This window comes from Lethenteron reissneri, chromosome 34, assembly GCF_015708825.2.
Source record: "Lethenteron reissneri isolate LAM-NWPU_2019-01 chromosome 34, ASM1570882v1, whole genome shotgun sequence".
In the NCBI taxonomy this organism is placed as follows: Eukaryota; Metazoa; Chordata; class Hyperoartia; order Petromyzontiformes; family Petromyzontidae; genus Lethenteron; species Lethenteron reissneri.
In genome coordinates, this window is record NC_083812.1 from 14660466 (window position 1) to 14686640 (window position 26175).

At 54.8% G+C, this 26175-nt stretch overlaps 1 protein-coding gene across 2 annotated transcripts in view; it reads left to right on the top strand.

Moving 5' to 3' along the window:
• Window positions 1-23397, top strand: part of LOC133350701 (synaptotagmin-15-like) — a 27388-nt gene extending 3991 nt beyond the window's left edge. For both annotated transcript variants that reach the window (XM_061565349.1, XM_061565350.1), the window contains exons 3-8: window positions 5066-5247; window positions 7364-7707; window positions 9517-9690; window positions 20281-20401; window positions 21501-21689; window positions 22342-23397. In XM_061565349.1, coding sequence (XP_061421333.1) covers window positions 5066-5247; window positions 7364-7707; window positions 9517-9690; window positions 20281-20401; window positions 21501-21689; window positions 22342-22478 — 1147 coding nt within the window. In that variant the 3' untranslated portion in view covers window positions 22479-23397. The remainder of the gene's footprint in view (window positions 1-5065; window positions 5248-7363; window positions 7708-9516; window positions 9691-20280; window positions 20402-21500; window positions 21690-22341) is intronic.
• Window positions 23398-26175: the final 2778 nt, after the last annotated feature.

Sequence of the window (26175 nt, forward strand, 5' to 3'; positions counted from 1 at the left end):
CTTTTGTTGTTTGTATGCCGGGTGGGGAGTTATTTGTCCGTGTCGCCGACCGGGCTGTAATTACGCCCTTCAAGACAACGTTTTGTGAGCCGCAAGCCAATGCCTGGGGTGGCAGGAGTAGACTTCAGTGTTTGTAGGTTGCATTGCTCAAAGCAATTGATCAGCGTATCTCAAGGTTAAATTCCAGCGATGAAACTCATTTTATAGTTATTGAGAAAGTCCCCGTCTCGCCCACGCGCAATATAAAACAACATCAGCAGTCTATGAGCCGAGCAGCCTTCTTCACCAATGTTTCTCGGCACTGTATATTTCAGCAGGCTGGTTTCATGGCGAGATGTTAACTACCTCGGATGGTGTACAGGAGGTCGTGGGTTCGATCCCGACTCTGCCGCCGCCTATATATTTGAATGTTGCAGGTCATCCCCGTGTTCGCGTGGATTTTTCTCCAAATTTTAGAATCAACAACACGCGTTTAGAGTATTTGGCTGCTATACATTCCCACGTGACGATACGCCCACTTCGTTGAGCTGTCATCTGTGATGGCCTACGTCAGTAGGCCTTAACTCGTAAAATACAAAACACATGTTTGATAGTTCAGTTGAGACTTATCTGATTTTCATCAGCACAGAGCGGCCAGCAACAAACTAATTCCTGACGAGTTTCCGTATATAATTTGGCAAGAGTGTTTGCATTTCCTCCCAGGGATGAAATGCAACGTCTGCGTCTCACATAGTTAATGGATTGACTCAAGGCAAGATAGGATCGAGGCACCCCGTGGCATTTGTTCAACCAGGCCACACCTCGCTGATAACCTCCAGCACAGTCGAAACCCAGCCAACATTCCCCCCATTCCATTCACGTCCGTGTACAATGAACAAGCTGTGACTAAACTAAAACTAAACTATTTTACGTATTTTATTTCACCAGGTGAGGCCAACTGAGCTATATAGTTATTTTTTCAGAAGCGACCTGGCCACAAATGATAGTTCAACAAAATGGGCTTACCATCACGTGGAAGTTTCTCACAGCCGAATACTACTCGTTGGTTCTTTCGGTAAAGTCACGTAGATAGAAAAATAATAATAGAACACGACGTTTCGATCGCAACACAAGCAATCGTCTTCAGGTGAAAAAACACAGCAGGCGGACTGCTGAGGCAGGAATAAATGTAGCGAGAGAGCTACTGCAGCCAAAGGTTATAAATGTTTGTGGTGGGCACAACCCAAGGGTAAGTGGGCGGGGCCAGAGATGGAATTTGCAAGTCAATGTAAGATCGCAGAGCGAGGCACACCTCGGCTAATCCGAGCGGGGAGAGGGGGGAGAGGGGGGAGGGGGCTGCCGTAACGGGCGAGAGGGTGGGGGTGCAATTCAAAGAAGGGACAAGGTGAGAGAGAAAAAAAGAAAAATTATCTAACTTAGCAAACTTAGCAACGTAATGAGAGTCGGCCAACACAACAGTAAACACTTTACCTGGTTGATCAACGTCCTTTTAAAGAGTGCTACATTTTGAATCCAAATACTCTCAACGAGTGATGTCGATTTTAAATGCGGAGGGAAAATCCCGAGGACCCGGAGAAAAATCCACACGGCCACGGGGAGAGAGAGAGAGAGACACGCAAACTCCAAATATACAGCAGCAGGCGTGAGGGCCGGGATCGAACCAACGACCTCCTTGTCCACGTGTCGAGGTAGTTGACATCTTTCCGCTGTGGCACCCAGTGAACGTTGAACACTTTGGTGTGTACACCAGAGGTGGGACAAAGTCATTGTTATGCAAGTCCAAGTCGAGTCTCAAGTCATCAAATTCATGACTCGAGTCTGACTCGAGTCCAAGTCACATGACTCGAGTCCACACCTCTGGTGTACACTATCGTGAACCCGACAGTGTACAGCACTTTGCCAATCCACCGCTGGATGAAGCTCCTCCCCGTGCCGAAGTTGGTCCATGGGGATTGTTCGGCCACACTTGGCCACGCTGATCAGCGCGGGTTGGCGGAGGTGGTGGGAGACGAGGACTGGTTCAGACATTACTCGCCACTGACGATATCCGTGTCTGGAAATCGATGGAACCGAGGTCGCAGAGTTCATAGCGCAGTGCGCCCACCGCTGCGCCACCACTCCACCTGCCACGCGCACGATACGCGAGTTTCATTGTGCGTGCCATTCTCGGGAATTCGTCTCTCACTCGATGTTGTCCGGAACGCTGTAGGCTGGCTTGGGGGCAGGGATCATTGGCGTAAGGCACTAACACTACGCCCATCCTAAGTAATGCTCAAGAACTCAACACATTCGTCAGTAACACGACCTTACAGCACACACGCACAATGTTGTCTCCCGTCCAACCGCATAGCAGCATGCAGAGTGAATTTAAACCACATAGAGCGACTTATGGTGGACATATGTGAGCCGCATATACACAGCGCGGAATCACAAACCGATCCCGCACAGAGCCAGGCAACCCTGCGTTCGACTAAACTGGATTCGAATTAGCGACGTTCATTTCGCCCAAGATGACAGTATTACGCAGTCCCCACCTCCTTCTCCTGCTATCCGTTCCTCTCTTGAAGCCTCTCCCCTCCCCTCGCCTCTCCCCTCCCTTCTCCCCTCGCCCCGCCACTCCTTCCCGTCCCTCCCCTCGAGCCCTTTCGTGATCCCCAAGCACCCCTCGATCGCTGCTGTCACTCATTCCTTAATCCTTGCAGCACGCCCCCCGTCAACTACATCATTACATTCGGTGTTACTGCGCTGTAAGCTACGCCATTGGGTGCCTTGAGTGAAGGCGCTCGATATAAACATCGACAATTACATTTGGTTTAAGGTGACACGAGAGCACGTGACGTGTGCTTGAATGTACGTTGAACTTCTTACGCGCCGTACGTAGCCAACCGCGCCAATCGGAGGTGCGCGGGAAGGACAACAAACGAAACTCGAAGAGCAGTTCTAAAATAAATTAATTTTCAATCTAAATTAATTTAAAAGTGCGTAACTCCCCATGGCTTCCTAACATCGGAAGGAAGAGCGTTCCAGACGACCACATGAAGCGCATCTAAAAACGCCGCGCGATGCGGTGACCGTTTTGTCCGACGGCTCGCAGCCAAAAGCCGCCGCTGCTGGTGCTGCGAAGATGACCGGAGTTGGCTTGATGATGGTTTATGCTCCATGACAGGTGGGGGTCTACAGAGAGAGAGTTGGGGCTACTGCCTCCCACCCAGAGAGACAGACAGAGATGGACTGGCGATTGCGGGGCCCTCCCTGATCGACGCACAGCTCGAGTGAATGCCGTGAAGACAACTCAATGGCCACGAAGATGAAATGCGGCGAGATGAACTTGGCGGTGGCTAGGAGGTGTTAACTACCTCGCCTGGTATACAGGAGGTCGTGGTTTCGATCCCGACCTGACGCCTGCTGTATATTTGGAGTTTGCACGTCTCTCTCTATCCCCGAGTGGATTTTTTTTCTCCGGGTCATCCGGTTTTCCCCTCCACATTTACAATCAACATCGCGCGTTTAGAGCGTTTGGCTGCCATAAATGGCAACGTGATGATAAGCCAACATCGCTGAGCTATCATGTGTGATAGCCAGGCCGCTTCTGAAAAAATATCTCGCAAGCTTGGTGGGCCTTACCTGGTAAAAAATAAATAATAGTTTAGTTTAGATTCACGAGTGGCACAAGGTGGTGGGAGTAGCTGGAGCCACCAGCCACGTGGGCTGCAGGCTGCCCGTCTCTCCCGAGTCACCGACGGTGGGGCGGGGGGGTAAAGGAACTCGTCGGCTCGCTCTCTCGTTCTCTGTCGACATTCGCAAAAAATTCCAACACCCGTGGTGGGAATCCCTCGCTCAATGAAATCCACAAACCGCGCTCGCGTCAAAGCGACCTGCGCCGATCCGTGAAGTTTTACGCATTCGCGTTGCCTTCACAATCCTTGGTACCCTGCGATCAGCACGGTAGGGTGCGAAAGAAGTTCAACACATGCGTACGTATGTACAGACCTCGTTCAGAAAACGCTAGCGGTGCATTTCAGGATACGTTTCACGCGGTAGGGTGGGATTATCGGACTCCTTTTTTTATTTGTTCGATAAAAAAAAAGAGTCGGAAAAAAAGAAAGAGCGAGACGGAGAGCCAGCGAGAGAGCGAGAGAGAACCGGTAAATTCTTACAGCAAACACGAGGCACCGATGCGTGCGAGATGTCTCGTTGTGCGCTCGGCCACGACGCGCCGAGACAACAGCTGGCACGAGCGCAGCAGGCGGGTCGCGCTCGATGCGTCTCAACAATCTCGAGCAAACATTCCTGACGTGCTGCTGCCTCCTTGCCGCTTCTCGCCCCCCACCCACCCGCTCTCTCTCTCTGCCAAGCTCCTACCTCCCTCACCCTCATCGCCCTCAACACCCCCTCTCCCTCCCTCTCCTCCTCCACCGACATTTGCCATGCCCAATGTCACTCGTCGCTGCGCGAGAACGCCCCTTTAGGAAATAACGACAGATCGCAATAATAACACCGCTTCATCTGGCCACCGGCTAAGCACGGAGTCACACGGCACGGCCCGCGCGCCCTTTCTATACCTCGCGCGCTCAACACTGCAAATACATTCACTCACCCACATTCACTCACTCACGCTCACCCACCCACCACTCACGCTCACCCACCCACAAACTCACGCTCACTCACTCACACACTCACTCGCGCTCACCCACACACACATTCACGCTCAACCATCCACACACACACTCACCCATCGACACATTCGCTCACACCCTCGCTCACACACCCACCCACGCACACCACACACACTGCACACTCACTCACCCGCACGTACACGCACCGTTCGCACACTCACCCACCAACACACCCACCCACCCACACACTCACCCACACACTCACCCACACACTCACTCACCCACAAACTCACACACCCACTCACCCACCCACACACTCACCCACCCACCCACACACCCACCCACACACTCATCCACCCACACACTCACCCACCCACCCAAACCACTCACCCCGAGGCGTCGCGAACTGCGGGAATAACGGGAGCCGGGCGCGCGTGGCTCTATGACAGCGGCTCCATGGAGCGGCCGATCCCGTTCGTGGTGCCGCCGAGACGGGAGGCTGGAGGCGCGGGAGAGGTTCGCGCCCAGGAGCGGGGGTTGCCCGCGGGGGGAGGAGGAGGAGGGGGAGCAGGGGGAGGATTTGACCCCGGCGGTGTGGAGCCAAGGAGGGCCTTCGGCTACCGGCCGCGAGGTGCGTGCAGCGGTCTCCCTGCGTGTGTCTGTGTCTTGTCGTGTGTGTGTGTCCCTGCGTGTCTCTGTGTCTCGTTATGTGTGTGTGTGTCCCTGAGTGTCTCTGTGTCTTGTCGTGTATATGTGTGTGTCCCTGCGTGTCTCTGTGTCTTGTCGTGTGTGTGTGTATCCCAGCGTGTTTATGCGTCTTATTGTGTGCGTGTATCCCTGCGTGTCTGTGTCGACTCAGCCTCAAATGAGTACCTGGTGCGGTGTGTAAACATCGTCACTAGGGAGACAAAGGCGGTCGGGCGTGGTGCTGGCCACCCACCCCCTCGTGTACCGTTCCGGCCTTCATAGGTGCTCGCTAACAGCACTTGCCCCTACAGTCTGTTAAGGCTATACAGGGGATCTTTGTCTTTGTTGTCGTGTGTGTGTGTCCCTGCGTGTCTCTGTGTCTTGTTGTCTCTCTCTCTTTCTGTGTCTCCATGCGTGTCTCTGTGTCTTGTCGTGTGTGTGTGTGGGTCCCTGCGTGTCTCTGTGTCTTGTTGTCTCTCTCTTTCTGTCTCCCTGCGTGTCTCTGCGGGTTTGTCTCTGCGAGTCTATCGCTGTCTGTTTGCCCTCCCTTGGTGTCTTCGTGTCTCTCCGTGTCTATTTCTCGAGCTCTCTGTGTTTGCATCTGTGTGTCTAGAGCTCTTTCTCTCTGTCACTATCAACCCGTGTGGATTGCTGCGTTTTGCAACTCTTCGTTGCTTAGACCAGGAATATAATTGTTTTTTTTTTATTAAATAAAATCATGCTCGTAATAATTAATAAGTGTGGTTGGGTAACACCGTACGCGTTTATAGCTCTTGCACAATGCCAACGCATCGATCGTGCAAATTCCACGACGCATCGCTCAGGGATGCACGTCCGTTCGTTCGTGCCGCGAGAAATCGCGGCCACGTTGTGGTGATGCCGAGTGGCCGGGCCACGTGTTGTGGTGATACCGAGTGGCCGGGCCACGTGCCAACAAGGAGCGGTGGCGATTGCGATGCCGAGTCTCGGATTTTGTCGGAAAAGTCGACCAGAGAGAATAAGTAAAAAATAAACTATTTTTTTTCTATTTCAGCAGGTAAGGCCCACCGAGCTATGTAGTTATTTTTCAGAAGCGACCTGGCCACAGATGATAGCCCGACGAAGTGGCTCATCATCGCGTGGAAATTCATAGCAGCCAAACACTCTAAACGCGTGATTTTGAACGTGGAGGGGAAAACCGGAGAACCCGGAGAAAAATCCACGCGATCACGGAGAGAGCTATACGCAAACTCAAGAAAACTCCAAATATACAGCAGGCGTCAGGGTTGGGATCGAACCTACGACCTCCTGCGTACCAGGCGAGATATTTAACATCTCCCAGCCACCGTGGCGCCCCAGCTCAAGCATTCGGTAAATCACGTGACTTCCGCGTGACCACCCCCGACTCCAAATCGCTCCCTTCTATCTGCAGATCTCTGATCTCTAAATCATCTCAAGCCTCCGGGAAATCACGCGATCAATGTGTGGTCACCCCACCCCCCGCCCCCCACACCAAATCCATCGTTTGGTGTGTCACGGTCTGAACAAAACGTGCCAATGAGCAACAGCTTCAGCGCCGCCGGTGTGTTGGAGAGCAAACCCGAAACACGGACAACTCGAGCATGTAACAAATTGGTATATTTTGTTCACGCGACCAACCTTCCTAATTGGCTGTGTCGCGTGGAGGCGGCGCGTGTACGACACATTAACGCGATCTAACACCCCCCACCCCACCCCCACCAAAAGTAACTTCACAACGAACACGATTTATAGCCAAAGCCGAGGCGCTAAATGAAAACGAGTCTCTTTCCAAATAAACGAGCATCAATCTTGATTTGAAGCTGTCGTGACTGCAGGAATCTATACTCTTTGGTTCTTTCGGTAAAGTCACGTAAGTGGAAAAATAAAAAATAATATATCCACTGCTGGATTATTTTTTCCGCCCGAGGACGACCGCGTGTGTTGCGATCGAAACGTCGTGATATATTATTTTAATTTTGTTTTATTTTTCTACCTACGTGACTTTACCGAAAGAATCAAAGAGTATAAACGAACATCGTCACCCCCCCCCCCCAACTTAGAGAGCTTCGCGCTGGGCTCCATAAACCCCGAGCTGTACGGCTCAACGGGCGACGAGGAGGGCGAGTGGGAGCACGCGGCTGGCCCGAGCGGCCCCGACACTCCGCGCCTTTGCTTCTCGCTCCACTACGAGCTCGCCTCCGAGCGCCTCCACGTGACGCTGCTGAAGGGACGCAACCTGTGGCTGCCGGGGGGGGTGGTCCGCCGCGCGGCACCACGCGACGCCGAGGAGGTGGGAGACCCCCTGGTCAAGGTCTTCCTCCTGCCCGACGAGAGGAGGCACGTGCAGTCCAAGGTCCGGCGCAAGACGGCGCACCCCACCTTCAACGAGACGTTCGTCTTCCAGGTGACGACGACGAAGGCGACGATGATGACGACGACGATGGTGATGACGATGAAGACGACGACGATGATGATGACGATGATGAAGACGACGACGATGATGACGACAATGATGACGATGATGATGAAGACAACGACAATGATGACGAAGACGATGATGATGGTTGATTTATTTCTGTGTTAGTGCGCTTGTGGCTACCCTGTTGCACCGAGTGTCTGCCTGTGATCGAGCGCTGTGGTGGCAGCAGCAACTTGTTCGGAACAATGTGGTACATGCAGCAAGTGTGAACTAATCTCCATCTGTTCCATCTGTATGGGATAGAGTGTTTGCCCTCCCCACGTTTGTAGGTTTTCTTCCCACACCGTGTAAATACCCATCATTTAATTGTACGTGCGTACATATGTTGCACTTCGTTCAGTCTGCGCGTAGCCAACCGCGCTCATCGGAGTATGCGGGAAATACGCCGACAACATCCTTACATGTAGAGGACCGCAGAGCTTGGGCAATTGTTGGCGCCGGCTCACCGCGGCGAAATTCGCCACCCCCGCTTGTTGTCTGTGGTTCCTCCTCGCACTGCCGAGTTATCTCTGTCTCTCTCTCTCAACAGCAGTTGCATTGTATACTTTTAAAATCAATGATGATGATCAAAAACCTGCATTGATACCATGAGGATAATCATCAGCTGCAGAAGTAGCATGCATAATCATCAGCGGTATGATCATTAGCAGAAGCAGCAGTAGCATCATCATCACCACCATCAAAACCGCCACTACCGTTATCACCAATTTATCCTGCATGATTATTACAACCACCACTAACATCATCATCGTCAACAACACTATCACGCATCATAGCCATCATCATCAGCAGCAATATGAGCTCCAGCACCACCAACATTAGCAGCAGTCGCAGTATCACAATCAGGATCACTATTACCACCACCACCATCATCATCATCATCAAATATAACAAAACTATCATCCATCACCATCATCAGTAGCAGCAGTCGCAGTATCATCAGCATCATCCATCATAACCACCATCATCAACAACAACAAAACTCTCATCCACCACCACCATCATCATCAACACGCGTGTGCGTGCAGCCTGGCGTCACAATCGACCCGCCCCGACAGCCACAGATTGCTACGTTCCGCGACCTCCCGCGGCGCTCCGCTCCCTCCTCACCGCGGCGCTCCGCTCCCTCCTCACCGCGGCGCTCCGCTCCCTCCTCACCGCGGCGCTCCGCTCCCTCCTCACCGCGGCGCTCCGCTCCCTCCTCACCGCGGCGCTCCGCTCCCTCCTCACCGCGGCGCTCCGCTCCCTCCTCACCGCGGCGCTCCGCTCCCTCCTCACCGCGGCGCTCCGCTCCCTCCTCACCACGGCGCTCCGCTCCCTCGCGAGTGCGCCGAGACGCCACGACCCCGCAGCGTGCCGTGTCATGACACCGTCAGCCACGGCAGCCACGGCCAATCCACCTCTGGATGAAGGCCTCCTCCGCCTAGCCGCAACCCCCTCCCCCCGCGTAGCTACCCAACACAATCCTGCGACCACGATCAACACGGGTCCTGGGCTTCCTCGAGGTCGACTCAGCCTCACGTGAATACCTGAGAGCGATGTGCAGACATCGCCGCTGGGGGGGGAGGGAGACAAAGGCGGCCGTGCGTGGTGTTGTCCGCCCACCCCGTCGTGAACTGCGCCGTCTGCCTTCATAGCCGCCGCTGCTACTCCCGAGCAGCACTTGCCCCGGGAGAATCCATCGAAGGCTATACGGGGTGTGGTGGGGGGGGGCTGTGTCGTTGTCCCTTGCAGGTGTCCCACGGGAGTCTGAGCGAGCGGACGCTGCGCCTCTCGGCCCTGGCCGTGGACGTGCACAGGAAGCACCGCGCGCTCGGCCACGCGCTCATCCCCATGCGCGCGCACGCGCAGCGGTGCACGCGCGCGCGCCTCGTGCTGTGGCGCGAGCTCGACGCGGACGCGCTCGAGGTACCGCCACCACCACCACGACTACCACCACCACGACCACCACCACGACTACCACCACCACCACCACGACCACCACCACCACAACAGGGCGCACGCAGACAACTATCCACTACCCCCCTCCCTCCTCCTGCTCGCCATGTCGCCTTGAGGAGGCTGTTACGAGTCGTGCGTATGCAGGGCAATGTGCTTGTGTGCTGGCCACGACGAGATGGCTTCAGGAGAGAGAGAGAGAGGTTGTGTCGTCTTGTTGATCTTCCTTTGATGGAGCGCAGGCCACAGTGGCTTTACTATCTGGCCAATGGACTGAACACTGCCCATACACTGAACACTGCCCATAGACTGAACACTGCCCATACACTGAACACTGCCCATAGACTGAACACTGCCCATACACTGAACACTGCCCATACACTGAACACTGCCCATACACTGAACACTGCCCATACACTGAACGCTGCCCATACACCGAACACTGCCCATACACTGAACACTGCCCATACACTGAACACTGCCCATACACTGAACACTGCCCATACACTGAACACTGCCCATAGACTGAACACTGCCCATACACTGAACACTGCCCGTACACTGAACGCTGCCCATACACTGAACGCTGCCCATACACCGAACACTGCCCATACACTGAACACTGCCCATAGACTGAACACTGCCCATACACTGAACACTGCCCGTACACTGAACGCTGCCCATACACTGAACACTGCCCATAGACTGAACACTGCCCATACACTGAACACTGCCCATACACTGAACACTGCCCGTACACTGAACACTGCCCGTACACTGAACGCTGCCCATAGACTGAACATTCCCCATACACTGAACATTGCCCTACACTGAACACTGCCCGTACACTGAACGCTGCCCATACACTGAACACTGCCCATACACTGAACACTGCCCATACACTGAACACTGCCCGTACACTGAACACTGCCCGTACACTGAACGCTGCCCATAGACTGAACATTCCCCATACACTGAACATTGCCCGTACACTGAACACTGCCCGTACACTGAACACTGCCCATACACTGAACACTGCCCATACACTGAACACTGCCCGTACACTGAACACTGCCCGTACACTGAACGCTGCCCATAGACTGAACATTCCCCATACACTGAACATTGCCCGTACACTGAACACTGCCCGTACACTGAACGCTGCCCATACACTGAACACTGCCCATACACTGAACGCTGCCCATACACTGAACACTGCCCGTACACTGAACGCTGCCCGTACACTGAACGCTGCCCGTACACTGAACTTTCCCATACACTGAACACTGCCCATAGACTGAACATTGCCCATAGACCCCATGTATCTCTCCGAGTCTCTATGTATCTCTATGTGTCTATGGGTCTACTATGTGGTCGATAGTTTGTGTTGCACGGCCACAATCGCACGCACTACTGTGGTTTGCATCTTGAATTTCCCATTCATGAAGTTGTTGATGTTCTGAAAGCGGTTGATGGTTCCACCACCGGTGTCTTCGAGGAGGAATGTCAAAGCCAGGAGGTGCGATGACGTTTGAGTCACGAATGAGATATTTTTTTTTACTATTTTTATTTGACCAGGTAAGGCCCATTGGGCTATAGAGCTCTTTTTCAGAAGCAACTTTGCCACAAATGATAGCTCAACAAAGTGGCTTATCACGTGCAAATTTAAAGCAAGCCAAATACTCTAAACGCATGTTTCGAAATGTGGAGGGTGAAACCGGAGGACTCGGAGAAAATTCCACGCGACCACGGCGAGAATACGCAATCCCAGGGGAGGCCCAGGACCGGTTCAAATAATCGTCACCGGTGTTGGCCGTGAGTGGGAATCGAATTCTGGTTCGCCAGGTTCGTAGCGCAACGCGGTAACCGCTGAAGTACCACTCCCCATTATAAATAAACAGCAGGCAACAGGATTGGGATCGAACCCACGACCTCCTGTATACCAGGCGAGGTAGTTAACATCTCGTCATCCCGGCACCCCTTTTCTAGACGTCCACGTGTTTGGGTGCTACCCCTACGCGCGAGCACTGCAAATGTTGTTGTCGCGAGCACTTCCCGAACTCAGACCGCCGCCGGGATCCGTAGCGCAGCGCGCCAACCGCCACGCTACAGACACATTGCCTCCTCATCTGCAAGTGCCTGGACGATGTTGCCATTCGTCCTGACCGTGCGGAGTAGGGGCAGCGGAGTGGCGTTGATGGCATGGGCCCTGGTCCAAGGAATGGAATGCCACCCCCCCTCTCACCCTGCCCCCCCTTTCGTCTTCGTAGCCCGGCACCTGCCCCCCCCGCACCCCCCTCTGGCCCGCACGCCTCTGTGCAGTTGCACCGCCTGCGCACTCGATAGCGACGCGACTCGGGAGGCGGGGGGGGGCTGCTCAACACAGGCCTCTCAGGCACACTTGGCAGCAGTTGGCAACGGTGGCTTCACTCGTGCTGACGAGTTGCAATTGCGCTGAACCCTTTGGTTGGGCTTCTGCCGCAAGCTACGTTACGCAAGATGCCGCTGCTCCCGGCTGTCGAGCTGTGGTTGTCGCAAGGCCGTTGCAGGGGCATGGCAAGTTTGGTTGGCGATGATATCTCGCCATGCGCGGAGACGTTCGTCCTGAGATTCCGGTTGTGTTGCGCTTGAAGTCGCCGTCCTAGCACGCAATATGTAAACCAACATTATTATTCTCTCGTCGTGCAGTCAAGCAAGATTGTTGGAGGAAGTGTTGTTAGCGAGTACCTGTCAAGGCAAGAATGGCGCTCGAGTGGGTGGTTTGATGTGGCCAGCACCACGCCTTTGTCTCCCTGGTGGTAACGTGTTTAAAAAACACATTGCACCAGGTACTCATTGAAGGCTAAGTCGACCTTAGAGGAGATTACCAGTCCTGAAATTGCTCCTACCAGCTCCTGAAATTGACCCCAGCCGGTGATCGAACCCAGGCAGGGAGTAATCCCTCCCGGCACACAACATCCAGTATACCTTTCAGGCTGGCTGCGGTTGCTAGTCACGTGCTCCCTTCCGCAATCGACTTGGGCAATCTTAAGATTGTAAGGCCTGCATGCATACCCATGGCACATGCAAATATCGCCCGCATGTTTGCACGTTCTGCGAGTGAGCACCTCTTAAAGGTCGGCACGGCACACGAGCGGGTGGGTGGCCAACACCACGCCTGGCCGTCTTTATCTCCCAAGTGGTGATGTTTACACACCGCACCGGGTACTCATTTGAGGCTGAGTCGGCCTAGGGAAGGCCAACACCAGTGTAGTTGGTTCTACAGAGGCATACACTTGAACTTGGAGGCAACACGTTTATGACACGGCCCTAAGAGGGATACCATCACAACCCTGGTGAAGTCGTACTTTCAGGATCTGCAGTTCTGCTTCACCACCTCAGAGTTCACCACCTCATGGCAATGCCTGAATGTAGGTATAATGGCGGGATGTACCATTTCTCCATTGGCATTCATAATGGCAATGGAGGTTATCATCAGATCCTCAAAATGGGTTGCTGGTGGACAGCGAGTCGACTCTGGTTTTCGCCTCCCTCCACTCAGAGCCTACATGGACGACATTACAACATTGACCACCACTGTCCCATGCACCAGGAGACTGCTCAGAAAACTCGAGGAGAACATCAGCTGGGCCCGTATGAAGATTAAACCATCCAAGTCACGCAGCATCTCGATTGTGAAGGGAGTACTCTGTGACCTGAAATTCTTCAGTGTCTGAGCAGCCGGTAAAAAGCCTTGGAAGGTGGTATGATGCAAGCCTGAAGGACAAAGACCAGGTGCAACAGCTGCGCAAAGACATCAGTAGTAGCCTACAGTCCATCGACAACACCCAGCTACCTGGAAAGTTAAAGGCCCGGTGTCTGCAGTTTGGTCTCCTACCCCGGGTGTTGTGGCCCCTAGCAGTGTATGAGGTTCCAATCTCAACAGTGGAGAAGATGGAAAGAGGAGCCACGAGCTACTTAAAGAAGTGGCTCGGAGTTCCACGATGCCTTACCACCATAGGCCTCTATGGAGATGGTGTCCTCAAGCTGCCCCTCACCAGTCTAACCGAGGAATTCAAGTGTGCAAAAACCAGGCTCCAGATGACACTGAATGAATCTCGAGACCCAGTGGTGAGCAACAACGCGCCGACCTTGGCAACTGGGCGCAAATGGAGGCCAGGAAAAGCAGTCCAGGAGGCAACAGCAGCCCTCAGACATGCTGACATTGTGGGTCATGTTCAGCAAGGGAGAGGAGGCCTTGGGCTAACTAGCCGTGCTGCTTGGAGTAAGGCCACTGCACCAGAGCGGCGGAAGATGGTAGTGCAGGAAGTACGCCATCAGGAGGAGGCTGCAAGGTGGGCCAAGGCAGTCTCTCTTGCCAAACAAGGACAGTGGACTCGATGGGACAGTGTGGAGAAGAGGAAGATCAGCTGGAAGGATCTGTGGGCCATGGAAGCGAGGCGGTTGAGCTTTTCCATCAGAGCAACATATGACATCCTTCCAACACCAGTTAATCTTCACCAATGGTATGGTGAAGATCCGGACTGTGCCCTCTGTTCCATGCCAGCCAACCTCAGGCACATTCTTACAGGGTGTAAAACAAGCCCCACCCAAGGACGCTACACTTGGCATCACAACCAAGTCCTTAAAAACCTTGCGTCCGCCCTGGAGGACAAGCGAGCTGCCACCAACTCCCTACCACCCCCAGCAGCATCACACCCCTTACGGACGACCTTTGTCCGCGAAGGGGCTAAACCACCGAAGAGCGGCTCTACACCAATAGAGCGAGACCAGCTGCGCTTGGCCCGCGACTGGAAAATGCTAGCTGACATTGGCCGGCAACTTGTGTTTCCTCCGGAGATCGCAACCACCACCCTAAGATCTGACATGGTGCTCTGGTCCCGTTCGCTCAAGAAGGTCTTCATCATTGAGCTCACAGTACCCTGGGAGGACTCAGTAGATGAGGCTTATGAGCGAAAACATCTGCGCTATGCCGATCTAGCTGCCGAAGCACGGCATCATGGCTGGAACACAGAAGTCCGACCAGTGGAGGTGGGCTGCAGAGGTTTTGTGGCAACATCTACAACCAGACTGCTTAGAGACCTGGGAATTAAGGGCCAGAGCCAGCGTTCGGCAATCAAAGCTGTATCGGAGGCGGCAGAAGGCAGCAGTCAGTGGCTCTGGATGAAGAGGAAAGACCCCAGCTGGGCCCCAAAGTGAGAGGGCCAGGAGGTATGCAGTCAACAATGCTTGACTCAGGGAGGAGGACGCCCCTGCCATGCATAGTCCCATGGGATGTTGGCTACCAACAACAAGGCAACTCCTATGACTAATTGGGAATGGGACGCAAGCGTAGGATTGATCACCCTGTCGCTGGCCGCCTTTGGGGAGGGTGTATAGTATGAAAGGCCGAAACACCCTAGGAACCAAAGGGTCACTACTGACGATGCGCTCCCCAAATTTCACCAGGCTCACTGTTCATGAACTCTTGGAAGTGCTTGCACAAAGGATAGTAACATCTCATCCTGTGTTCTTTGGAATCTACTTAAACATTACAACGGGTTAACTCGACCCCAACGGGGTAACTACATAACCGGGTCAGTAGCACACTGCCTGACCCACGAAGCCGAGCGTGGCGACCGGAGACCGAATATCGAAGAGACGTAGCACCGGCGGGTTCCATTCCAACAGACAGCCGCGATTGCTCTCGGGACCTCCCCTTTATACTCCCGAGCACGTGGCCACGCCCCCTTCTGGATCTCACCAGAAGGTTCTCGACCCAGCACCACGTGTCCCTCAAGCCACCCATTGGGGCCCCTCGCTACCCTGTTCTGGTCACGTGCCTTCTCGGGGTCACCCAGACTGCCACGTCCTCACTTGCCCTCTCTCTGACCGTCACCAGAACCATGCGCTCTATGGCCCGCTTGCATGCCATACCTACTCTGGTGCCAGAGAGAGAGGCTCAAGATGCATAGTTCCAGTCTTGTGACAGTGGCTGGCGTTAACCACCATAGTGACTCCATTAAACGTCACTCCACCAGTACTCGCCATTCGCCACTCAGTGACGGTGACGTCACCACGGTGCTTGTGCCAGGCCAGGTGCACTTTGAGGCCACGTGAAGTGTCCAAGGCTCGCTGACAGGAGGTCAAGGGACAGAATCAGGTGCCATGGGTTGACTGAGATGACGAGCAAACATTTTATCCGCTCGGCGCTCCACTCGTGAGCGTCGTTTCTCTTCCCTCCGTTGTTGTTGGAGGGCGACTGCCTCCAACTGCCCAGTAGCGTCCTTCACGAGCCCCCCTCCACAGAGCCCGATCTTGACACCGCTTGTACCAGTCATCGGCAAGTCCACTCAGCTTCACATCCTCCCGTACCGCATCAGCTCCATCTATTCTCCAGCCCGTGTCATGCCTGTTTAGCCCCTTCTATGCGGCCAAACAGAAGCTGCTTGTGCATGTGGTGGTGGGGCATGCGGGCTTCATGACCTCGGCAGCGCAGGCTTGCCTGCCAGAGGAGCTCACTAATGGGAATGTTTTCAGATCTTTCAAGGATTTGTATTTGTAAGGCCCATACATAAATACAAAAACCCCCCGAATAGCCTTACAACAGACTGTAGGGGCAAGTGCTGTTAGCGATTACCGATGAAGGCTGGCACAGCACACGAGGGGGTGGGTGGCCAGCACAACGCCCGGCCCCCTTTGTCTCACCAGTGGCGATGTTTACACACCGCACCAGGTACTCATTTGTAGCTGAGTAGACCTAGGGGAGGCCCAGGACCGGTTCATATATTCGTCACTGGTTTTGGCCTTGAGCGGGAATCGAACTCGGGCCGCCAGGTTCGTAGCACAGCGTGGTAACCGCTGCACCACCGCTCCCCATTATACATATGTAGTGACATAAGAAGGGAGGGGCTGCTGGGGGCTCTGGGTTCCCGGGCGGGTCCAGACGCTTAAGCCTCTGGGCGCCAGGCGCTGGGTTCCCAGGGGGTCCAGACACTTAAGCCTCTGGGCGCCAGGCATTGGGTTCACAGGGGGTCCAGACGCTTAAGCCTCTGGGCGCCGCCAACGGGGGGGGGGGGGGCTGTGTGTGCTCTGTGGGATGTCTGGTGGCACACACGGCCCCACCCCTCGTTGGACCAGGCATAAAAGGAGAGCTCCCTGGACGATCGGGGCCCAGTTGTAACTCAAGACCCAAGACCCACGACCAGCCATCTGAAGACCCTGGGATGCTGTGAGAGCGAGTGGTGGGACTATGGAACTCCCGACTCTACGACCTTGTGAGGGCGATTTCCAGAGCGTAGCCAGAGTAGAGTATCTAGGCTGTGTAGCTAGGCTGTGTACCTAGGCTGTAACAGAGTATCAGGACTGTTGGAGAGTTGGACTGTTGGAGTGTTGTATTGTAATAAAGAAGTTACCTCTACAAGTGTCTCCGGAACCCGTTACATTTGGCATCAGAAGTGGCTATGGAGACAAGAAGTAAGCCACGTACCTTCAGTCCTGACGGCGATGAAGAGGAGCAAGCAGCGATGGGGCGGCCAACGCCGGCCGACAGCGACGCTGCACCGCCGGCTGAGCAGCAGTCTGCTCCGTCGACCGTCCCCTCTCCAGCGTCGGGAGCAGAGATGGAGGAGGCGCTGCTTCGCCTCGCGGAGCTGCTCTGCGCCACCGCCTCCCTCCTGGGCGAGATGCGGTGCTCGCGGCCGATGGCGGGAGGGAGAGAGGAGGCGCGGCGCTCGCCCGAGCCCGCCGCCGCCAATTCCGCCACCGGCGTTCCCCCCACGGATGTGGGAGATGCTTCCGGGTGTGCCATCACTTCCACCGGAGGAGCAATGACCGCTGGGAGCGACGTCACTTCCGGACCCAGCGTCGGCCAACCAAACCACGCCGCGTCATCAGCGCTGCGTCCCTCACCGCCAGGTGACAGCTGTTTGCAACCTAGCAACGCCGCGTCATCAGCGCTGCGACCTTCACTGCCGGACGACAGCTGGCTTCAACCTGGCATACCGCGTCATCAGCGCTGCGACCGAACAGTGAGGGCGCCATTCTTACTGTAACCAGCGCTGGGGCCAGCACAAGGACCGACACGCTGGTCGCCGCCTTTGCTGCTCTGGCCAAAGGTTGGAGGTCGGGAGACCAGGCCCCTGACACTTCGTACATTTACGCACTCCGGATTAATGATTTTTTTGTTGATATTTTCTTCGTTGTCGTCAGGGAGTCGTGACTGTTGTTGGGTAAACTGTGTGGAGCTTCGCTCGTGAGTGTTGTCAATGTGTGTGCGAAACTTTGCTTGTGATTGTTAACAATGTATGGTTTGTATTGAGCTTTGTTCGTGATTGTTAATGTATAGCTTGTGCTGTCATTGTTAACGATGTATATACTGTATGGGGCATTTATCTTGAGATGGTGACATGCTGCCAAGGATTTGGAATTGTCATACTGGCTCTCAAATATCTTGGGGTGCAGATCCTGACCAGGATGGCCCAGCGGGTGTTGCGTGTCTAACACGAGAGTTGTGGTCCCGTCATGCTATGGCTGACGGCTTGACCTGACAGCCCGGAGATAGAGACACTCCGTGGCATGTCTAGCCTAGTGGGCTGTGTGCTCACATGGCTCAGAGAGTGTGGTCCCATCATGCTATGGCTGACGGCTTGACCTGACGGCCCGGAGGTTGAGACCCTCCGTGGCATGTTTAGCCTAGTGGGCTGTGCGCTCACAGGGCTCGGAGAGTGTGGTCCTGTCATGGAATAGCTGACGGCTTGACCTGACGGCCCGGAGGTTGAGACCCTCCGTGGTGCGTCTGGAGCAGTAGGCTCGCCCTGACGGCCCGGAGATTGAAACACTCCGAGGCGCGTCGAAACAGTGGACTGGAGATTCGTGGTGTTCAGGTGTAGTTGTCCCGTTACGTTGGGACTGTATCCCTCAGTTGTTAGGGTGCATGTTGTGCAGGGAGTGAACGATGGGTCGTCTCAGATCGGTCGTTACAGCTCAGCTATATGCTGCGATGCGAGTCTTGGAGAGAGATTGGGTCTCAGATCGGTTGGTACAGCTATATGCTGCGATGCGAGTCTTGGAGAGAGATTGGGTCTCAGCTCGGTCGGTACAGCTATATGCTGCGATGCGAGTCTTGGAGAGAGATTGGGTCTCAGATCGGTCGGTACAGCTATATGCTGCGATGCGAGTCTTGGAGAGAGATTGGGTCTCAGATCGGTCGGTACAGCTATATGCTGCGATGCGAGTCTTGGAGAGAGACTGGGTTGAAGTCCCCCCCGATATGGCCGACATGCGCGGTTTTAGGATGGAGACGCCACGTTGGAAAGGCGGGGGGTGCAAACGGTTGACATGTAATGTCGGTGGTGGTCCTCATTGAGGGCTGCTGGGACGCAAGCACGGGATGCCTTGGAGATTCGGTTCGCGCGTGCGGCCACCATTTATGGACAGGAGCAGGCAGATTTATTTTGGTTGTGTCATGTAAATGTTATATATATATTGAAAAATGTAGATACTGGAGCAGCCCTGAAGTGCGACTTCTTTGCCCAGTACATGGGTCGGCCCTGAAGTACGACTTCTCGACCCGGGACGTAGACAGACGTCTGGATAAGTGTGTGTAGAGGGATGCTCGACATGTTGGTCTTCGCCTTCTCTCCACCTGACGGATGGGAGGCTGGCAGAGTGGTGTGGATCCCTGCCATTCATGCGGTGGTTGTGTGATTTCGGTTCGATTACCGAGGAGGGCTAGGTGTGCCGCGGGTCGTTTGTTCACGTCATTGCTTCACCTTTTTGTTGATTGATGCTTGTATATAGTGTAAAGTTGTACAGGTTGGTTATGGTATTTCTGGTTGCTTTCTTGTTCCTTTTCTTTTCCTGTTGAGGCTCGCGTATTTTTTTTTCTCTCTCTCCCTTTCGTTAATTTAAACTTTCTAATTATTGACAGCCGGGACGGCTGGAGGCTACGTAGAGGGGGGTAATGTAGTGACATAAGAAGGGAGGGGCTGCTGGGGGCTCTGGGTTCCCGGGCAGGTCCAGACGCTTAAGCCTCTGGGCGCCAGGCGCTGGGTTCCCAGGGGGTCCAGACGCTTAAGCCTCTGGGCGCCAGGCGTTGGGTTCCCAGGGGGTCCAGACGCTTAAGCCTCTGGGTGCCGCCAACGGGGGGGGGGGGGGGCTGTGTGTTCTCTGTGGGATGTCTGGTGGCGCACACGGCCCCACCCCTCGTTGGACCAGGCATAAAAGGAGAGCTCCCTGGACGATCGGGGCCCAGTTGTAACTCAAGACCCAAGACCCACGACCAGCCATCTGAAGACCCTGGGACGCTGTGAGAGCGAGTGGTGGGACTCTGGAACTCCCGACTCTACGACCTTGTGAGGGCGAGTTCCGGAGCGTAGCCAGAGTAGAGTATCTAGGCTGTGTAGCTAGGCCGTGTACCTAGGCTGTAACAGAGTATCAGGACTGCTGGAGAGTTGGACTGTTGGAGTGTTGTATTGTAATAAAGAAGTTACCTCTACAAGTGTCTCCGGAACCCGTTACACATACACACAGACACGTGCACACACGGTGTCACTCACTGCCGGCTACCTTGCGCTTCAGCCCAGCTCGGAGCACGGGGACCTGCACTTCTCTCTGAGCTACAACGCCTACCTGAGCCGCCTCACCGTGGTCGTGCTCCGGGCCAAAGGTCTGCGCTTCCACGGGGACAGCTCGGAGCTCGGTGTGTCCCGTCAGCATCATGAGCAGTAGAAAAAAAATCATCATCATCATCGGCAAAATCATCAACAGCAAAATCGTTTGGCATCGGCAGCACAATCATCATGATCCACAAAATTGTAATCGGCAAAATTGTCATCGGCAGCAAAATCACCATCGGCAAAATCATCAGCAGAAAAATCATCATCAACAAAATCATTCCGCTGCTGCTACTGCTGCACGTTCGTAGCCATCCACACTGATTGCAAACTAAACAATTGTTTTTTATTTTACCAGGTAAGAACCACTGTGCGAGAGAGATATTTTTTTTAGAAGCGACCTGGATAACACATATGATAGCTCAACGAAGTGGCTTATCGTCACGTGGAAAATTTAAAGCAGCCAAATATTCCCAAACGAATGTAAATTCTGAATGTGAACGGAAAAAAACCTGGAGGACCCGGCCAAAAATCCACGCGACCACGGGGAGAGAGACACTGCACAATCCAAATATGCAGCAGACGTCAGGGTAGGGATCGAACCCACGACCTCCTGCATACCAGACAAGGTAGTTAACATCTCCTAGCCACCACGGCACCTAAAGGCCTCGCCTCGCCTCTCTCGCCCGGCTCTCGAGCGAAACTGATCTTGGCAGCATCCCGCACAGCCGCGCCGCGGTCACGTGAATGATCCCACGCATTGCCAATCTGCACAACAGAACGATAACAATCTACCTCTCTGTTACCATCTCCACCATCAACAGCAAACTTCATTCCCCCGCACCTCCGATCGGCGTGGTTGGCTACGTACACTGCGAAATAAGTTCAACATTCATCATCATAAGTAACCATCATCACTGACCTATATCAGGACTCGGGGTCCCTTTTCCTCACCGAGTACCGATTAGGATTTCCAAACACGGACGAAGCGCACCGTTTGGCCATCCAGAGGTACGTCACTCACCATGACCGATGATATCGAAACGTATGACCGCGTGAGAGACGCCATCAGCTTGGAGAATGTGCGCATACATCAGAGTGGTCGATCGCGACTGCTGCCGATTGATGATGACGACGATGACGACGGCGACGACGATGATGACGGCGATTTCCACGTGCGGACAGAGGTGCACGTGCGGGCGACGCTGCTCAACCAGAACCAGCGCGTGCGCGACAAGGGCACGGGGCGCGCGCGCGGCTCCCCGAGCCCCCTCTACAATGAGACGCTCAGCTTTCCCCTGCCGCCCTCCAACCTCGACTCCTCGAGCCTGAGCCTCTGCGTGCTGCACACGGGCACCGGCGCGGGAGACGGAGGTGAGAGCTTCGCTCCATCTCCCACCCGAGTGGTTGCCAGTGACAAAAGAGAAAGACCCCCCCCATCCCCGTGTAGCATTAACAGACTGTTGGTGCTGTTAGCGAGTAGCACCTATGAAGGCCGGCACGGCACACGAGGGGGTGGGTGGCCAGCACCGCACCGCACCAGCCACTCATTTGAGTTCAACTCGCGGAGGCCCAGAACCGGTTCAAATAATCGTCGTGTTGGCGGTGAGCGGGAATCGAACTCGGTTTGTAGGGCAGCGCGCAAACACAACAGCCATCGTTTTCCAGTAGATAGCTAGTGGTGACGTCACCACGGTGCTTGTGCCAGGCTAGATACACCCTGAGGTCACGTGAAGTGTCGAAGGCTCGCTGCTGGCAGGAGGCCACGACACAGACCCAGGTGCTGTGAGTTTGACAGACATCAAAGACAAAGATCCCCCGTGTAGCCTTAACAGACTGCTGGAGCAAATGCTGTTAGCGAGTAGCACCTATGAAGGCCGGCACGGTACACGAGGGGGTGGATGATAAGCACCACGCCTGGACCGCCTTTGTTTCCCCAGTGGCGATGTTTAAATGCGGCAGCAGGTACTCATTAAAAAAAAAGTTCGGTAAAATTGTGGTAATGCCGCTGTTGTCTCGCTCGCAGGTGAACTGACTCTGGGCCGCGTGGTGGTGGGGCCCTTCATGTACGCGCGGGGACGGGGCCTGGAGCACTGGGAGGAGATGATCGCCAAGCCCAAGGAGATGGTCAAGAGGTGGCACGCGCTCAGCCCCGACTCCTAGCGCCGCCCCGTCGCCGAGTTGACAAAGCAGCAGCAGCAGCAGCGGCGGCAGCAGCAGCGGCGGCAGCAGTGGCAGCAGCAGCAGGGGCAGCAGGGGCAGCAGTGGCACCAGCAGTAGCGGCAGCAGTGGCAGCAGCAGCAGCAGCGGCAGCAGTGGCAGCAGCAGCAGCAGTGGCAGCAGCAGCAGCGGCAGCAGCAGCAGCAGCAGCAGGGGCAGCAGGGGCACCAGCAGTAGCGGCAGCAGCGGCGGCAGCGCCAACCGTGAGGAACGGCACCCACTCGCGAAACCGACTGCAAGACAATCGTCGGTGGCGTGAAAGCGATCCGTGGACACCACCCACACCATCACCTGCACCGGAACTCACGAACCCCGCCGCTCCCCCCACCCCCCATAGGCAAGACACGAGCCATCACGGTGATGACAATCAGCGGACTGCCCCCAGGTCCTCGTGGCACTGCCAACCACCCCCACCCGGGTGGTGCCGGGTGGCATCCGCCCTCATGCAAGGAATGGAATGGTGACCCCCCCTACTCCCCACCTTGTCTCCCCCCCACCCTGTCCCTCCCCCCCCACCTCTCTTCTCTTTGTAGCCCGGCGCCTGGGCCTCCTCAGTGCAGTTGCACCGCCTGCGCACTCGATAGCCACGCCGCTGAAAACGATCTCAGACGTCAATTTTGGTGTTGCCCTCCTTTGATTTTATCAGCCCCTCCTCCCCCCCACAAAAAAACCGGGATGTTTCGTAAATAATTTTTCAAATCGAGTGTGGCCCCTGGTCACGCCCGAGAAGGCCACGCTGGGTCTGCCGTTTGCACGCCGCGTGGGGGTCACGGCTGCCGCGTGGGGGTCACGGCTGCCGCGTGGGGGTCACGGCTGCCGCGTGGGGGTCACGGCTGCCGCGTGGGGGTCACGGCTGCCGCGTGGGGGTCACGGCTGCCGCGTGGGGGTCACGGCTGCCGCGTGGGGGTCACGGCTGCCGCGTGGGGGTCACGGCTGCCGCGTGGGGGTCACGGCTGCCGCGTGGGGGTCACGGCTGCCGCGTGGGGGTCACGGCTGCCGCGTGGGGGTCACGGCTGCCGCGTGGGAGTCACGGCTGCCGCGTGGGGGTCATGGCTGCCGCGTGGTGTAGCGCGACGCTCGGTCCAAGGCCGAAGCAGCAGGGACTTCTTCACTAATTCCGGCAGATCGCCCGAGGAAGCCGGTTGTTGTCATCGTCAGCGAAACGTCACAGTACTCGGATTGCGAACGCTGTGGGTTGTACTCTCCCAACACACCGGTGTGCTGAAGTAGTAATGTGATTGGCACGTTTCGTTTACCTGACAAGCCTTACTGATTGGCTGTGTCGGGTGGTGGTGGGTTGACGACACATTTACGCGATCTAACGCAAAAAAAAACCCTTTATTACGGTGCGATGGTGTTTAGAATGAGCATCATAATGAGGCACGGACGGGTTCCTCGATGACAAACGTGATGCGTGTGACGCACAATCGTTGCCATTATCGTGATTACTCCAAATCCTGACCTCAAATCTCTCCCCTCCCTCCCCGTGTCCCCCCATGTGTGGTTATGGCGCTCTCATTAACACGTCCAATAGGGTGGGTCCCAATAAGGTGGTCCAATAGGGTGGGTCCTAATAGGGTGGTCCAATAGGGTTGTCCAATCGGGTGGTCCAATAAGATGGGTCCCAATAGGGACTGCGTTGTGAGTGATGTATTGTAACTCCACTGCGTTGTGAGTGATGTATGAACGCGTGCTTTTCCAGTGGCGCACACCTCGAACGTCCCGTCGTGTTTCGCGAACTTCATTGTGCTCGACTTTATTGTACACGACATCATACTGTGAATAAAAGCAACGTGAGAAAAAAATAATTAAAGTTTAAAGAAACTGATTTTGGCGTGGTCGAGACTAATGATGGAGCGACAGGCAAAGGATGGGAAACTCGCCCGTGAAGAGGAGCGATGGTAGTTAACATCTCGCCACGGTGGCTAGATGTTAACTACCTCGCCTGGTATACAGGAGGTCGTGGGTTTGATCCCGACCTTGACGCCTGCTGTATGTTTGAAGTTTGTGTGTCTTTTTCCCCGTGTTCACGTGGATTTTTCTCAGGGTTCTCCGCTTTTTTCCCTTCACATTTAGAATAAAAATCACGCGTTTAGAGTATCTGGCTGCTACTCTAAATTTCCACGTGATGATAAAGCCACTTTGTTGAGCGATCATTTGTGGCCTGGTGGCTCAGTGGGAGAGCAGATTTCACGCGCGCTCAGATTGATAAAGCGCCGGGCGGCCACGCGAGCGACAGAGTGTGTAGGGTGTCACTAACGCGCGGATTATTGCTCGGGCTCTGTGGCTGCTCAGCCGCGAGACTGAACCCAGACCCCTGCCTGCAGATGAGATGCGCGAAGTGACGAATTGTTCGATATAGAAATAAAAATAAATATGACGACGAAAAATCAATGTAGCGGCAGTGTTGTGCACAATCCGACAAATTTTGTTGCTTTTGGAGGATGGGGGTTAAGGTGAACACACATTTTGCGTAGTTTATAATTACCTGAGAATTTGATCCAAATGTCGTGGTTGCATTTGTTATGAGTCCTGCCAAATGCGTGAAAAAATAATCACAAAACGACAAATTACAGGGAACAACTCCGATGCCGATTACCGAAATTAAAATTAAGTGGTTTTTGTGTCGCAGGGCAATGCGATCGGTTTTAATCTGTTCTCAATCTTAACCTCGCACGAGGCTAACACGGTAAACTCACCGCCGTTGAGTAGTGCAAGTCTGGTCGAAAGCCTCCCTAAAACTGTGGCACTGACAGGGTTTGTCTGACCATACTTCACCAAATTTGTCATCGCGAGTCACCGCTAATGTCAGCAGTGGACGGGACCTCAAAACCCACCCAGCGTGCGGGTTTCATAGCGCAGTGCGCTAACCACTGCACCACCGCTCCGAGGGGTCGCGTGTGTCGCTTGTGGAATTAAGTCACAAGGGGTGTCTGGAGAAAAACCCAGCCGCACACAGGGGCGGACACTCCGCACCTCAACGCTCAGACCGGTTCGAAACTTTGACTGCAACGTCACCCATAACGGCACCGCCGTATCGCACGAGCTCAAAATTCACCGTCATCGCCATCGACGGGTTAGGACTTGCGTCTCGTGAGAGCCATTTACCAAGCCACATCAACAAAAATCTACCAAGCCAAATCAACAAAAATCTACCAAGCCAAATCAACAAAAATCTACCAAGCCAAATCAACAAAAATCTACCAAGCCAAATCAACAAAAATCGACCAAGCCAATTCAACAAAAATCTACCAAGCCAAATCAACAAAAATCTACCAAGCCAAATCACCAAAGGTCGCTCGGTTAAAATCACGCGCCACGGCCGTCGCACCCTCGGAGCGAGCCCGCCGCTCTGGACCAATGCGATTCTTCGTTCGGCTCGGCCAAGGGCCGACGATTTCCCGCGTCGGTGAGTCTGCGTGGAATGTTGCAGACGGGAAAATGCCAAACGTGGTTAGGGGGGGTTCTCTCGCTCTCTCTGCTTGGTGTAAACAAAGCCGCCTGATTTAATCTCGGGGGGGGGGGGGAGAGCGTTGCGTTACACCACTTCCAGGGAAATTGTTAGCTGGAAATCGAATTGCGCAGTGAGACGAGTTGCCAATATAGTGGATGTAGCCGGGTCAGGGAGAGCCACTCCAAA